We start from the raw sequence: 12,652 nt of genomic DNA, 5'->3' as shown, positions 1-12,652 counted from the left end.
TTGCATAAGGTGGTTGGCTCGGATTCTCATCCCCAACCTCCCTTCTACTTCGGACACAGCTACACCGGGTCGAGCAGGGAGTCGAGCTGACAACTTCGGGGCTCAGCACCCTCTCCTACCCCTTCGGGTCCACCTCGGCCCAGTTCGACATGCCCGCCTCCCTCAGATGAGTGGCCCCACCGCACTGCTCACCCGGGTCAGCCAGCTTGTGCGCGGCCTGGCAGGGCAGAAGTCACAGCTATACCTCAGCTCCCCGCACGCCGCAACCGCTCCCAGCGATCTCCACGCCGCCTCTGACTGACAGCCCAATGGCGCAGGCGCGCGATGGCCGAGAAACTCGATGGAACGCGCAGAGCAGACCCATGGAGAAGGGACGACCGCCGAGCGATGGATGACGGAGGGGAAGCACACTCAGCGGAGAGAAGGGAAGGCGGGCCGGAGGGGGCGGGGCCACCGAGGAGCATTCGACACGTGTGTCCCTCTGTCCATTAACACATTACCAACGCCTTTTGAGTATTCCTCCCAGTGCAGGGTGCCGGGAACCCAGACGGAACAACTCAGCCTCTTTCCTCAGGGAGTAAGTCTAAGACCTGGCTTCGAGTACATTCAGTGAAAGAAAGCTCATTGGGAGCCGCAATTTTGGCTAGCTAGTGAAAAAAATCACCGAATGCCCCTGCAGGGGTTGCCAGGACTTCCTATTTGTTTGTTGTTGTTGTTGTTGTTGTTTGTTTTTTGTTTTTTTGAGACGGAGTCTCGCTGTGCGTCGCCCAGGCTGGAGTGCAGTGGCGCGATCTCGGCTCACTGCAAGCTCGGCCTCCCGGGTTCACGCCATTCTCCTCCCTCAGCCTCCCGAGGAGCTGGGACTACAGGCGCCCGCCACCACGCCCGGCTAATTTTTTTGTATTTTTAGTAGAGACGGGGGTTTCACTGTGTTAGCCAGGATGGTCTCGATCTCCTGACCTCGTGATCTGCCCGCCTCGGCCTCCCAAAGTGCTGGGATTACAGGCGTGAGCCACCGCGCCCGGCCCGGGACTTCCTATTTGTAACAGGGCCACTCACGTTAACTTTAGCCATCAAAACTGAGGGCGGCTGGGCATGGTGGCTCATGCCTGTAATCTCCGCAATTTGGGAAGCCGAGGTGGGAGGATTGCTTGAAACCGGGAGTTCAAGACCAGCCTGTGCGAGAGAGACTCCAGTCTCTACAAAAGTAAAAATTAGCTGGGCATGGTAGTGTGTGCCTGTAGTCCCAGCTGCTCGGGAGGCTGAAACGGGAGGATCGCTTGAGCCCAGGAGTTCAAGGCTGCAGTGAGCTATGATCGGGCCACTGCACTCCTGCCTAGACGACAGAGTGAGACCCTGTTTTTTTTTTTAATTTAGTTTTTATTTCATAATCATAAACTTAACTCTGCAATCCAGTTAGGCATGGAAAGGAACAAGGAAAACATGGAACCCAAAGGGAACTGCAGCAAGAGCACAAAGATAAGCCACTGCGAGCAGGCCGGGCGTGGTGGCTCACGTCTGTAATCCTAGCACTTTGGGAGGCCGAGGCAGGCAGATTGCCTGAGCTCAGGAGTTCAAGATCAGCCTGGGCAACATGGTGAAACCCCGTCTCTACTAAAATACAAAAAAAAAAAAAAAAAAAGAAAAAAGAAAAAGAAAAAATTAGCCAGGCATGGCGGCGTGCGCCTGTAGTCCCAGCTACTCGGGAGGCTGAGGAAAGAGAATTGCTTGAACCTGGGAAGTGGAGGTTGCAGTGAGCCGAGATCGTGCCACTGCACTCCAGCCTGGGAGAGGGAGACAGGGTGAGACTCCGTCTCAAAAAAAAAAAAATACTGCAAGCAAATGGGGTGAAGGGGTGCTCTTCTGAGCTAGAAAAGGAATGGTCTGGTGGTCAAGATAAAACACAAGCCAAACTTGTTAGAGTTGTCCACAGTCAGCAATGGTGATCTTCTTGCTGGTCTTGCCATTCTCGGACCCAAAGTGCCCCATGGCCTCCACAATATTCATGCCTTCTTTCACCTTGCCAAGGACCACAGGATTGCCATCCAGCCACTCAGTCTTGGCAGTGCAGATGAAAAACTGGGAACCATTTGTGTTGGGTCCAGCATTTGCCATGGACAAGATGGCAGGATGTGTATGCTTCAGGACGAAGCTCTCGTCATCAAATTTCTCCCCGCAGGTATACTTGCCACCAGTGTCATTATGGCATGTGAAGTCACCACCCTGACACATAAACCCTGGAATAATTCTGTGAAAGCAGGAACCTTTATAACCAAATCCTTTCTCTACATTGTTCAGAGCACGAAAGTTTTCTACTGCCTTTGGAACCTTGTCTGCAAACGGCTCGAAGGAGACGCGGCCCAAGGGCTTGCCGTCGACAGCGATGTCGAACACGGTGGGGTTAACCATGGCTGATCGTACAGAGCTCCTGGCGTTGGTGGCTGCATTTGCAAAGCCGAGACCCTGCTTTTAACAAAACAATAATAGGCCAGGTGCGGTGGCTCACGCTTGTAATCCCAGAAGTTTAGGAAGTGAGGCGGATGGATCCCTTGGGCCCAGGAGTTCGAGACTAGCCTGGGCAACGTAGTGAAACACCCTCTCTACTAAAAATACAAAAATTAGTCAGGTGTGGTGGCGCGCTGTGGGGTTCCAGCTACTTGGAAGGCTGAGGCAGGAGGATCGCTGGAGCCCAAGAGGCAGAGGTGGCAGTGAGCCAATATGGTATCACTGCACTTCAGCCTGGGTAACAAAGAGACAGGATCTCTAAGTAAATAAAATAAATATTAAAAAATGACGAATAGATAATAAAATAATTGTTGTTCTAAGCTCTACGGTTTGGAGTGGTTTATCAAGTTGCACTAGATAACAGGACCAATGGCCATTCTCTTTTTCCCATGCATTCCTGCAATTTCCTAATCTTTTGAAAGCTTCCTTTTTTTTTTCGATTAATTAATTTTTTTTTTTTTTTTGAGACAGTCTCACTCTGTCACCAGGCTGGAGTTCAGTGGCACAATCTTGGCTCACTGCAACCTCTGCCTCCTGGGTTCAAGTGATTCCTGCCTCAGCCTCCCAAGTAGCTGGGACTACAGGCATGCGCCACCACGCCTGGCTAATTTTTGTATTTTTAGTAGAGAACGGGTTTCATCAGATAGGCCAGGATGGTCTTGAACTCCTGACCTCGTGATCTGTCCGCCTCGACCTCCCAAAGTGCTGGGATACAGCCGTGAGCCACCGTGCCCAGCCTGATTCATCTCTTAAATCTTGAGTTGCTTTAGCTTCCTGCCAGTTGAAAGGTAGAGTATGATTTCTGTAATAAAAATAAAGGGGCTTGACTTCATTCAACAATATTTATTCATTTATTTTTAGAAATGAGGTCAGCTTATGCTGCCCAGGCTGGACTCAAACTCCTGGGCTCAACGATCGTCTTGCCTCAGCTTCCCAAGTAGCTAGGACTACAGGTATGTGCCATGGAGGACTGGCTTCAACAATATCTTGAGTGCCTAATATGTGCCAAGCAGTGTCTTAGATGCTTGGTGTTGCAGATACAGCAGTCAATGATTAGGACTTGTCATTTTTTCCAGAAGGAGGTCTGCTTAGACCCTGAAAAAAAAAGGGGGGGACTCATGTCCTAAAACCAGCCTATCTTTGCCTTGCCATGAACTGACTGATCTGGCCACAGGAGGCCTGAAGTCTGACTACCCCTCTATAGAAACACAGAGATATTCTCTCTTTGGTATTACCTCAACCAAGACTTGGAAATTACAGCATGGTTTTGAGGTAAGAACTAATTATAAGTAAGAAGAGCAGTCAGCCCCATATCTGCCATCCATTTCAAATCCTTATGTTTAAACTAGCAAATGTTTTTCAAGGAACTAGAGGGTTTTCTCTTCTATTGTGGAAAGTAGTTGAGAGATTGCTTCAGTTTAAACTCACTTTAAATTATTCCCTGAGGGCAACAATTCTCAAACTTTTTCATCTCTAGACTCTTCATACTTAAAAATTACTGAGGACCCCAGAAAGCTTTTGTTTATATGGATTATATTTATCAATATTTACCATATCAAAAAAAAATTATTTTTTTGACACGGAGTTTTGCTCTTGTTGCCCAGGCTGGAGTGCAATGGCACGATCTCAGCTCACTGCAACCTCTGCCTCCCGGGTTCAAGCAATTCTCCTGCCTCAGCCTCCCGAGTAGCTGGAATTTACAGGCATGCGCCACCACACCCAGCTGATTTTGTATTTATAGTAGAGACGGGGTTTCTCCATGTTGGTCAGGCTAGTCTCAAACTCCTGACCTCAGGTGATCCGCCCGCCTTGACCTCCCAAAGTGCTGGGATTACAGGCATGAGCCATTGTGCCCGGCCAACTACATTTTCAAAACAAAAAGTTTAGTGAGATGAATGCCATTGTTTCACCTTTTTGAATAGTCTCTTTAGGGTCTGGCTTAATAGAAAACAGCTTGATTTTTCCATTATTGTGATATATTATTTTGGTTTAATTATATCATAAAAATGTGACTTCACATAGATACATAGTTGGTAAGAGATAGAGCTTTTAATAGCCTTTTCAGATAATTATAGGTATTCTTTGACACTATACCAAAATTCAATAAGTGGTAGTTTGTTAAAGGTTTGTTGCAATGTAGAATCGGAAATTATATCAATGAACATTTTGTACCTTGTTACAGTACTTGCACTTTGAATGGACATTTTACCCATGCATGACCTTGCAACTTGGTATACAAATAATATGTAAAATATTCGTTCACAGAGTTATGCAGATCTTCCTAACATTGACTCATTATACAATATTTTAAAATCACATTTGTTAATATCACTAACAATTTCATCAGAAAAATTCTTAAATATTAGAAAGCTGGGAAGCTGATGATGACAGATACAAGTTTTATAAAATTCTAATTTTTGGCCGGGCACAGTGGCTCACGCCTGTAATCCAAGCATTCTGGGAGGCCGAGGTGGGCAGATCATGAGGTCAAGAGATTGAGATTATCCTGGCTAACACGGTGAAACCCTGTCTCTACTAAAAATACAAAAAAATTACCCCGGCATGGTGGCAGGTGCCTGTAGTCCCAGCTACTCGGGAGGCTGAGGCAGGAGAATGGCGTGAACCCGGGAGGCAGAGCTTGCAGTGAGCCGAGATGGCGCCACTGCACTCCAGCCTGGGCTACAGAGTGAGACTCCATCTCAAAAAAACAAAAACAAAAACAAAAAACCCCCAAAATTTTAATTTTCTCTTCAAAGCTCAAATATTATCATTGGCAGCAAATACTATTAGTGGTTTCCCTTGAAGTAACTGGCTCACTTTGTTTATACATTGGCAGGCATAGTTGGTCAGTTCTTTTTTTTTAAAATGAAAAACCATAATATGCCCTTCATTTGCTTTTAGCTATTTCATAAACATCACAGATAAACTGGACACAGTTTGCAATGCAACTTAGAAAAATTTCTTTTTCCATAACATAAACATGTCAATCTTTCCCTTTAGTGCCTTCTTCCACTCCTCCTCCACTGTGCTGAAGGGATATTGAGTTCTTCCAGATTTTTGCTTAGCTGGGTGGTTTCCGAACTCAATGGACTCTCTAGGTAGGTAATTCCTGCACAGGGCTTTCCTGTCACTGGATTTATGATTTTTCCAACTTTGAAAACAATCTCGGCCAGTTCATGTTTCACATGCTTTGTTCGCGGAACAGGTAAAGCTCTGAGAAGCACAATATCCCCAACTGTGCACTGCTGAAGGGCATCGTGAGCAAAGTAGGTTTTCCGCTTATTGTAAAACTTTAATAAATAGGGATCCAGAACAAGCCTGGTCACTCTCACTTTAGCAGTCTTTTGCATTTTTGTCCCAATCACCTTCCCCACGATCCACTTGGCATGGATGGATGAATGAACTACGGACATTATGTGGCTTTGGTCACCTCCGCCACGACTGTGCAGCCACCTCCAGTTGTTCTTTCGATTCAATATAGTACTCCATGAAAAAGCAGTAGTTCAACTCGCAGCTCAAACTATCACAAAACTGTTTCTCTTGGAGACAACCATCATACTTCTTTTGTATGCACAGAAGGGTTAAATGTGTACTTCCCATCTCATCATACAGAATATTAAAAAGACACATATTCAGTAAACTAGTATATTTGGTAGCAAAAAAAAAAAAAAAAAATGGGCTGGGCACAGTAGCTCACGCCTGTAATCCCAGCACTTTGGGAGGCCGAGGCAGGTGGATCACGAGGTCAGGAGTTCAAGACCAGCCTGGCCAACATAGTGAAACCCTGTCTCTACTAAAAATACAAAAATTAGCCGGGCACAGTGGCGTGTGCCTGTATTCCCAGCTACTTGGGAGGCTGAGGCAGGAGAATCACTTGAACCTGGGAGGTGGAGGTTTCAGTGAGCCAAGATCATGCCACTGCACTCCAGCTTGGGCAACAGAATGAGACTTCATCTCAAGAAAAAAAAAAAAAAAAAAAGACATGTACTCAGGCCAAGGTTTAATAAAATTAATATAGTTTACTGCTTAATCAAAGAACTTCTTAAGTGTAACTGACTTTGTTTAATTTTTTTCTTTCTTTTTTTTTTTTTTTTGAGATGGAGTCTCACTCTGTCGCCCAGGCTGGATGGAGTGCAGTGGCGCGATCTCGGCTCACTGCAGGCTCTGCCTCCCAGGTTCATGCCATTCTCCCACCTCAGCCTCCCAAGTAGCTGGGACTACAGGTGCCCGCCACCACACCCGGCTAATTTTGTTTTTGTATTTTTAGTAGAGATGGGGTTTCACCGTGTTAGCCAGGATGGTCTTGATCTCCTGACCTCGTGATCCGCTCGCCTCAGCCTCCCAAATGCTAGGATTACAGGTGTGAGCCACTGTGCCCGGCCTGTTTTTGTTTTTGAGACAGAGTCTCACTCTGTCACCCAGGCTGGAGTACAGTGGCATGATCTCAGCTCACTACACCCTCCACCTCCCAGGTTCAGGCAATCCTCCTGCCTCAGCCTCCCAAGTAGCTGGGATTACAAGTGTGTGCCACCCAGCTAATTTTTGTATTTTTAGTGGAGACGGGGCTTCACCACATTGGCCAGGCTGGTGTCAAACTCCTGACCTCAAGTGATCCATTCGTCTCTGCCTCCCATAGTGCTGGGATTACAGGCGTGAGCCACTGCGCCTGGCCAATTTTTTTTTTTTCTTTAAGACAGGGTCTTGCTCTGTTGACCAGGCTGGAGTGCAGTGGCATGATCTTGGCACCTCTGCCTCCTTGGCTCAAAGGATCCTCCTACCTCAGCCTCCCAAAGTGCTAGGATTACAGGGGTAAGCCACTGCGCCTGGCCTTAATGTTTATTCTAATTTTTTAAAAAGTGTATAGGACTAAAAAATAAAATGACTATTGTACAGTTTGGTGCCAATGCTTCGATTCATGCTCAATAAAGCACCAGAAGTTTTACCCACCATTGCTTTGGCACCATCAATGCAAATATCAATATGATGAAAAAGGTAAATATATTTTAATATTATTATGAAAATAGTTCTGACCTGACAGATCCCCTGAAAGGGTCTTAGGGATTCCCAGGAACCCATGGAGCACATTTGAAGAGCTGCTGCCTTATGGATTCCTCCTGGCTCTTACTGCTTCTAGCACTTACATTATGGCACTCACCATAAAGGATTGTCATCCTCTTTTCCATGTCTTCTCTATCACACTAGGAGCCCCTTGAAGATAAGTGCTATATCTTATTTTTTCCTGTCTCCCCAGGACCTAGCATAGAACCTGGGACGTGCTAAGTGAATAATATTGGATGAATTGAAATCTTACAGATTTTCCCTTGACTTCCCATTTGGTGGTGGGAAAACTGGGCTGAGAGCCAGGTCGCTGACAACATCTCTTCTCCCGAACTTTCCTCCTCACTATCAATTTATGCCTAGCCCCATGCTTATTTATTATTATTATTTATTAAGTACACAGGAAATACTTAATAAATGCTTATTAAATACAGGGTATTCCCTAAAATGTTTGTTTCGTCTTGACCATAATTATTCTCATTTCTTCCCTAAGGGATATTTGTGTGTATATATGTGTGTGTGTGTCTGTGTGTTCATATGTGGTGGGGGAATAACTTAACAAGGGCAAGCTCTCTAAACTGTGGAAGACAAAAGAAATCTTTCAAAATTTGGGTCTTGGCTCACAAACAGTTTTCCCACGGTCTGCTAGAGATCTCTCTGGGAATTTGCTGGCCACCTCACAATATTCATCTACTCCATTTGGCCAGAGACTTGTCAGTGGGGCGGGGAATTATTGTTTTTAGAGTAGTGAATGAAAGATATTCCACTTTGGCAAACAATTGCAGGTCCTAAAATATTTGCATTTTATTGATTGATTGAGACAGGGTCTCGCTGTGTCACCCCAGCTGAAGTGCAGTGGCACAATCACAGCTCACTGCAGCCTTGACCTGCTGGGCTTAAGCGATCTTCCCACCTCAGCCACCAGAGTAGCTGTGACTACAGGTGCCTGCCATCATGCCTGGTTAATTAAAATTTTTGTTTTTCGTAGAGACAAGGTTTCACTATGTTGCCCAGGCTGGTCTCGAACTCCTGGGCTCAAGAGATCCCCCAGCCTCAGCCTCCCAAAGAACTAGGATTACAAGTGTGAGCCACTGCACCCAGCCTTGCATTTTATTTTTGTACATAGGCCTAGTAATTGCCCAATAGATCCATGATAAGTTAGAGATAAAATGATGCTACAGTATTTAACAAAAGGAGCTTGGAAAGAATCTTCATTAATTAGAACTTTAGTATTTCTTTTCAAGCACACAGAATTTTCTTCATTGGTGGTTTTAAAGGTCAGAATCTGGGCACTCATGTTCTAAAATGGTGAGTAACTTTAAAAAATAAGTGATTTAATCAATTTGGTGATTTTTTTCCCCCTTATTGAAAACGACTTTTCAACTGGCTGATTTTTCCCTTGTTTTTAAATTGGAGCCTAGCACAGTGGCTCACACCTGAAATCCAAGCACTTTAGGAGGCCAAGATCAGAGGATGGCTTAAGCCCAGGACGTTGAGGTTGCAGTGAGCCAAGATCGTGCCACTGCACTCCAGCCTGGGCAGTAGAATGAGACCTTTTCTCAACAAGCAAACAAATAAACAAGCAAAACCCAAAAACCACGACACCAAAAAAGAATTAACTTACAATCCAGCAATACCACATCTGGGTATATATCCAAAGAAATTGAAATTGGAATGTTGAAGAGATAATCTGCACTCCCATGTTCATTTCAGCATTATTTACAATAGCCAAAATAAGGAAGTAACCTAAGTGCGTATTAGTGGATAAACAGTACACACACACGCACACACACACACAGGAATATTATACAGCCTTTAAAAAGAAAGATCTTCCGTCATTCATAACAACATGGATGGAGAACATTATGCTACGTGAAATCAGCCAGGCACAAAAAGAAAAACACTGTATGATCTCACTTATAAGTGGAATTTGATTTTGGCCAGCCATAGTGGCTCATACCTGTAATGCCAGCACTTTGGGAGCTGAAGTCAGAGGATCTCTTGAGCCCAGGAGTTTGAGACCACCCTGGGCAATATGACAGAACCCTGTCTCTACAAAAAACACAAGAATTATCAGGGGTAGTGGAATGCACCCGTAGTCCCAGCTATGCGGATGGCTGAGGTGGTAGGATTGCTTCAACGCAGGACGTCAAGGCTGCAGTGAGCCGTGACTGTGCCACTGCACCCCAGCCTGGGCAACAGAGCAAGACCCTGTCACTGGGGGAGGGGGGAAGTAGCTTTTTCACTGACTTTTATTTATTTATTTATTTATTTTGAGCTGGAGTCTCACTGTGTTGCCCAGGCTGGAGTGCAGTGGTGTGATCTCGGCTCACTGCAACCCCGCCTCCCAGGTTCAAGTGATTCTCCTGCCTCAGCCTCCCAAGTAGAGTAGCTGGGACTACAGGCGCCTGCCACCATGCCCAGCTAATTTTTGTATTTTTAGTAGAGATGGAGTTTCACTATGTTGGCTGGTCTGGTCTCGAACTCCTGACATCAAGTGATCCATCCACCTGCCTCAGCCTCCCGAAGTGCTGAGATTACAGGCGTGAGCCACCACACCCAGCCTAATTATTTATTTATTATTATTATTATTATTATTATTATTATTATTATTATTGAGAGGGAGTCTCGCTCTGTCACCCAGGCTGGAGTACAGTGGTGCAATCTTGGCTCACTGTAACCTTTGCCTCCCAGGTTCAAGCGATTCTCCTGCCTCAGCCTCCCAAGTAGCTGAGATTACAGGCGTCTGCCACCACACCTGACTAAATTTTGTATTTTAGTAGAGATGGGGTTTCACCATGTTGGCCAGGCTGGTCTCGAACTTCTGAGCTCAAGTGATCCACCCACCTTGGCCTCCCAGATTGCTGAGATTACAGGCATGAGCCACCGCACCTGGTCTTATTTTTATTTTTAATTTTATTTCTTTTTGAGACAGAGTTTCGCTCTTGTTGCCCAGGCTGGAGTGCAGTGGTGCGATCTTGGCTCACTGCAACCTCCTCCTTACAGGTTCAAGTGATTCTCCTCCCTCAGCCTCCCAAGTAGCTGGGATTACAGGTGCCCACCACCATGCCTGGCTAATTTTTGTATTTTAGTAGAGACAGGGTTTCACCATGTTGACCAGGCTGGCCTCGAGCTCCTGACCTCAAGTGATCCACCCGGCTCAGCCTCCCAAAATGCTGGGATTACAGGCATGAGCCACCACGCCCGGCCTTATTTTTATTAAGATTATTTTTTTAGACAGGGTCTCATTCTGTCCCCCAGACTCTGTTTCATATAAACAGAGAGGGCTAGGGGGTGGTAAAAGAGAAGATGTTGATCAAAGGGTGCAAAATCTCAGTAAGACTGTAGGAACAGGTTTTAGTCAGCTATTGCACTGCATGGTGACCACAGTTAATAAAAACGTATATTTCAAAATCGCTAAAAGAATAAATGTTTAACATTCTTGCCACAAAAAATGATTAGTTGGTGAGGTGATGGATATGTTAATTAACTTGATTGACCCTTTGTGCAATGTATACATAGACCAAAACATCATATTGTAGCCCATAAATATATACAATTATTGTGAATGAAAAATAATTAATTAAAAAAATTTAAGGCCAGGCGTGGTGGCTCACGCCTGTAATCCAGCACTTTGGAAGGCTGAGGCGGGTGGATCACCTGAGGTTGGGAGTTCGAGACCAGCCTGACCAACATGGAGAAGCCACATCTCTAGTAAAAATACAAAATTAGCAGGGCATGGTGGCGCATGCCTGTAATCCCAGCTACTCGGGAGGCTGAGGCGGGAGAATCGCTTGAACCTGGGAGGCGGAGGTTGCGGTGAGCTGAGATCATGCCATTGCACTCCAGCCTGGGCAACAAGAGCAAAACTCTGTCTCAAAAAATAAACAAATAAACAAATAAATAAATTTAAAGGTGGAACCTGAGGCACAGAAAGGTTAAGCAACTTGCCCATGGTCAACAGCTAGTACGTGGCACAGCCAGAATATGGATATAGTCAAGCTGATTCCAAAGAATGTGCTCTTAACTAGTACACAACAGTATATTGCCTCCCAATGGTATATATCCAATATAGGTTCTTCCACAAAGAAAAAATTTTGAGCTCATAAACATTTTGAGGTTTAAAAATCAACAACTGAACCCATAGAGATAGAGAGTAGAAGGATGGTTACCAGAGGCTGGGAAGGGGAGTGGGGGGATTAGGGGGAGATAAGCATGGTTAACGAGTACAAAAAAGAGTTTGAATGAGTAATGCCTTGTGTTTGAAAGCACGACAGGGTGACTATAGTCAGTAATAATTTAATTGTGCATTTAAAAACAGCTAAAAGAGGCCAGGCATGGTGGTTGACACCTGTAATCCCAGCATTTTGGGAGGCTGAGGTGGGCAGATCACCTGAGATCAGGAGTTTGAGACCAGCCTGGCCAACATGGTGAAACCCCATCTCTACTAAAAATACAAAAATTAGCCAGGCATGGTGGCTGGCGTCTGTAATCCCAGCTACTTGGGAGGCTGAGGTGGAATAATCGCTTGAACCCAGGAGGTGAAGGTTGCAGTGAGCCGAGATCATGCCACTGCACTCCAGCCTGCAGAGCAAAACTCTTGTCTCAAAAAACCAAACCAAACCAAACCAAACCAAACCAACTAAAACGGTATAATTGGATTGTTTGCAACACAAAGGATAAATGCTTGAGGGGATGGATACCCCCATTTACCCTGATGTGAATATAACACATTGCATGCCTGTATCAAAACATCTCATGTACCCCATAAATATATAAACCTACTATATACCCACAAAAATGAAAAATAAAAAATTATTGGCCAGGCGTGGTGGCTCATGCCTGTAATCCTAGCACTTTGGGAGGCCGAGGCAGGCAGATTGCTTGAGCCTAGGAGTTCAAGACCAGCCTGGGCAACATGCTGAGACCCTAGCTCTACAAAAAAAAAAAAAACCAAACAAACAAAAAAACAACTTGGCTGGGTGTGGTGGTGCATGCCTGTAGTCCCAGCTACTTGGGAGGCTGAGGTGGGAGGATCACTTGGCCTGGAGGTGGAGGGTGCAGTGAGCCAAGCTTATGCCACTGCACT

General features: G+C 45.4%; 3 protein-coding genes across 3 annotated transcripts in view; all 3 read right to left on the bottom strand.

Moving 5' to 3' along the window:
- EIF2B3 (eukaryotic translation initiation factor 2B subunit gamma) overlaps positions 1-427 on the bottom strand; it is a 136,261-nt gene extending 135,834 nt beyond the window's left edge. The window contains exon 1 of the mRNA XM_031002148.3: positions 193-427. The gene's annotated coding sequence lies outside the window, so the exon portion shown is untranslated. The remainder of the gene's footprint in view (positions 1-192) is intronic.
- A 1,490-nt stretch (positions 428-1,917) lies between these two features.
- Positions 1,918-2,459, bottom strand: LOC134758505 (peptidyl-prolyl cis-trans isomerase A-like). The gene has a single exon (XM_063706166.1). The coding sequence runs from the start codon at positions 2,407-2,409 to the stop codon at positions 1,918-1,920; it is 492 nt and encodes a 163-aa protein (XP_063562236.1). The 5' UTR covers positions 2,410-2,459.
- A 3,042-nt stretch (positions 2,460-5,501) lies between these two features.
- Positions 5,502-5,936, bottom strand: LOC129531768 (small ribosomal subunit protein uS17m-like). The gene has a single exon (XM_055378714.1). It carries the CDS (start codon positions 5,916-5,918, stop codon positions 5,502-5,504), a length of 417 nt encoding a protein of 138 aa, XP_055234689.1. The 5' UTR covers positions 5,919-5,936.
- Positions 5,937-12,652: the final 6,716 nt, after the last annotated feature.

This window comes from Gorilla gorilla, chromosome 1, assembly GCF_029281585.2.
Source record: "Gorilla gorilla gorilla isolate KB3781 chromosome 1, NHGRI_mGorGor1-v2.1_pri, whole genome shotgun sequence".
In the NCBI taxonomy this organism is placed as follows: Eukaryota; Metazoa; Chordata; class Mammalia; order Primates; family Hominidae; genus Gorilla; species Gorilla gorilla.
The sequence above is the reverse complement of the archived record's forward strand: the minus strand, read 5'-3'. Positions and strand labels throughout refer to the sequence as shown.

What these genes read in the sequence shown, in the direction of transcription:
- LOC134758505 (XM_063706166.1), bottom strand. Translation starts at nt 2,409, where the DNA reads ATGGTTAACCCCACCGTGTTCGACATCGCTGTCGACGGCAAGCCCTTG.
- LOC129531768 (XM_055378714.1), bottom strand. Translation starts at nt 5,918, where the DNA reads ATGTCCGTAGTTCATTCATCCATCCATGCCAAGTGGATCGTGGGGAAG.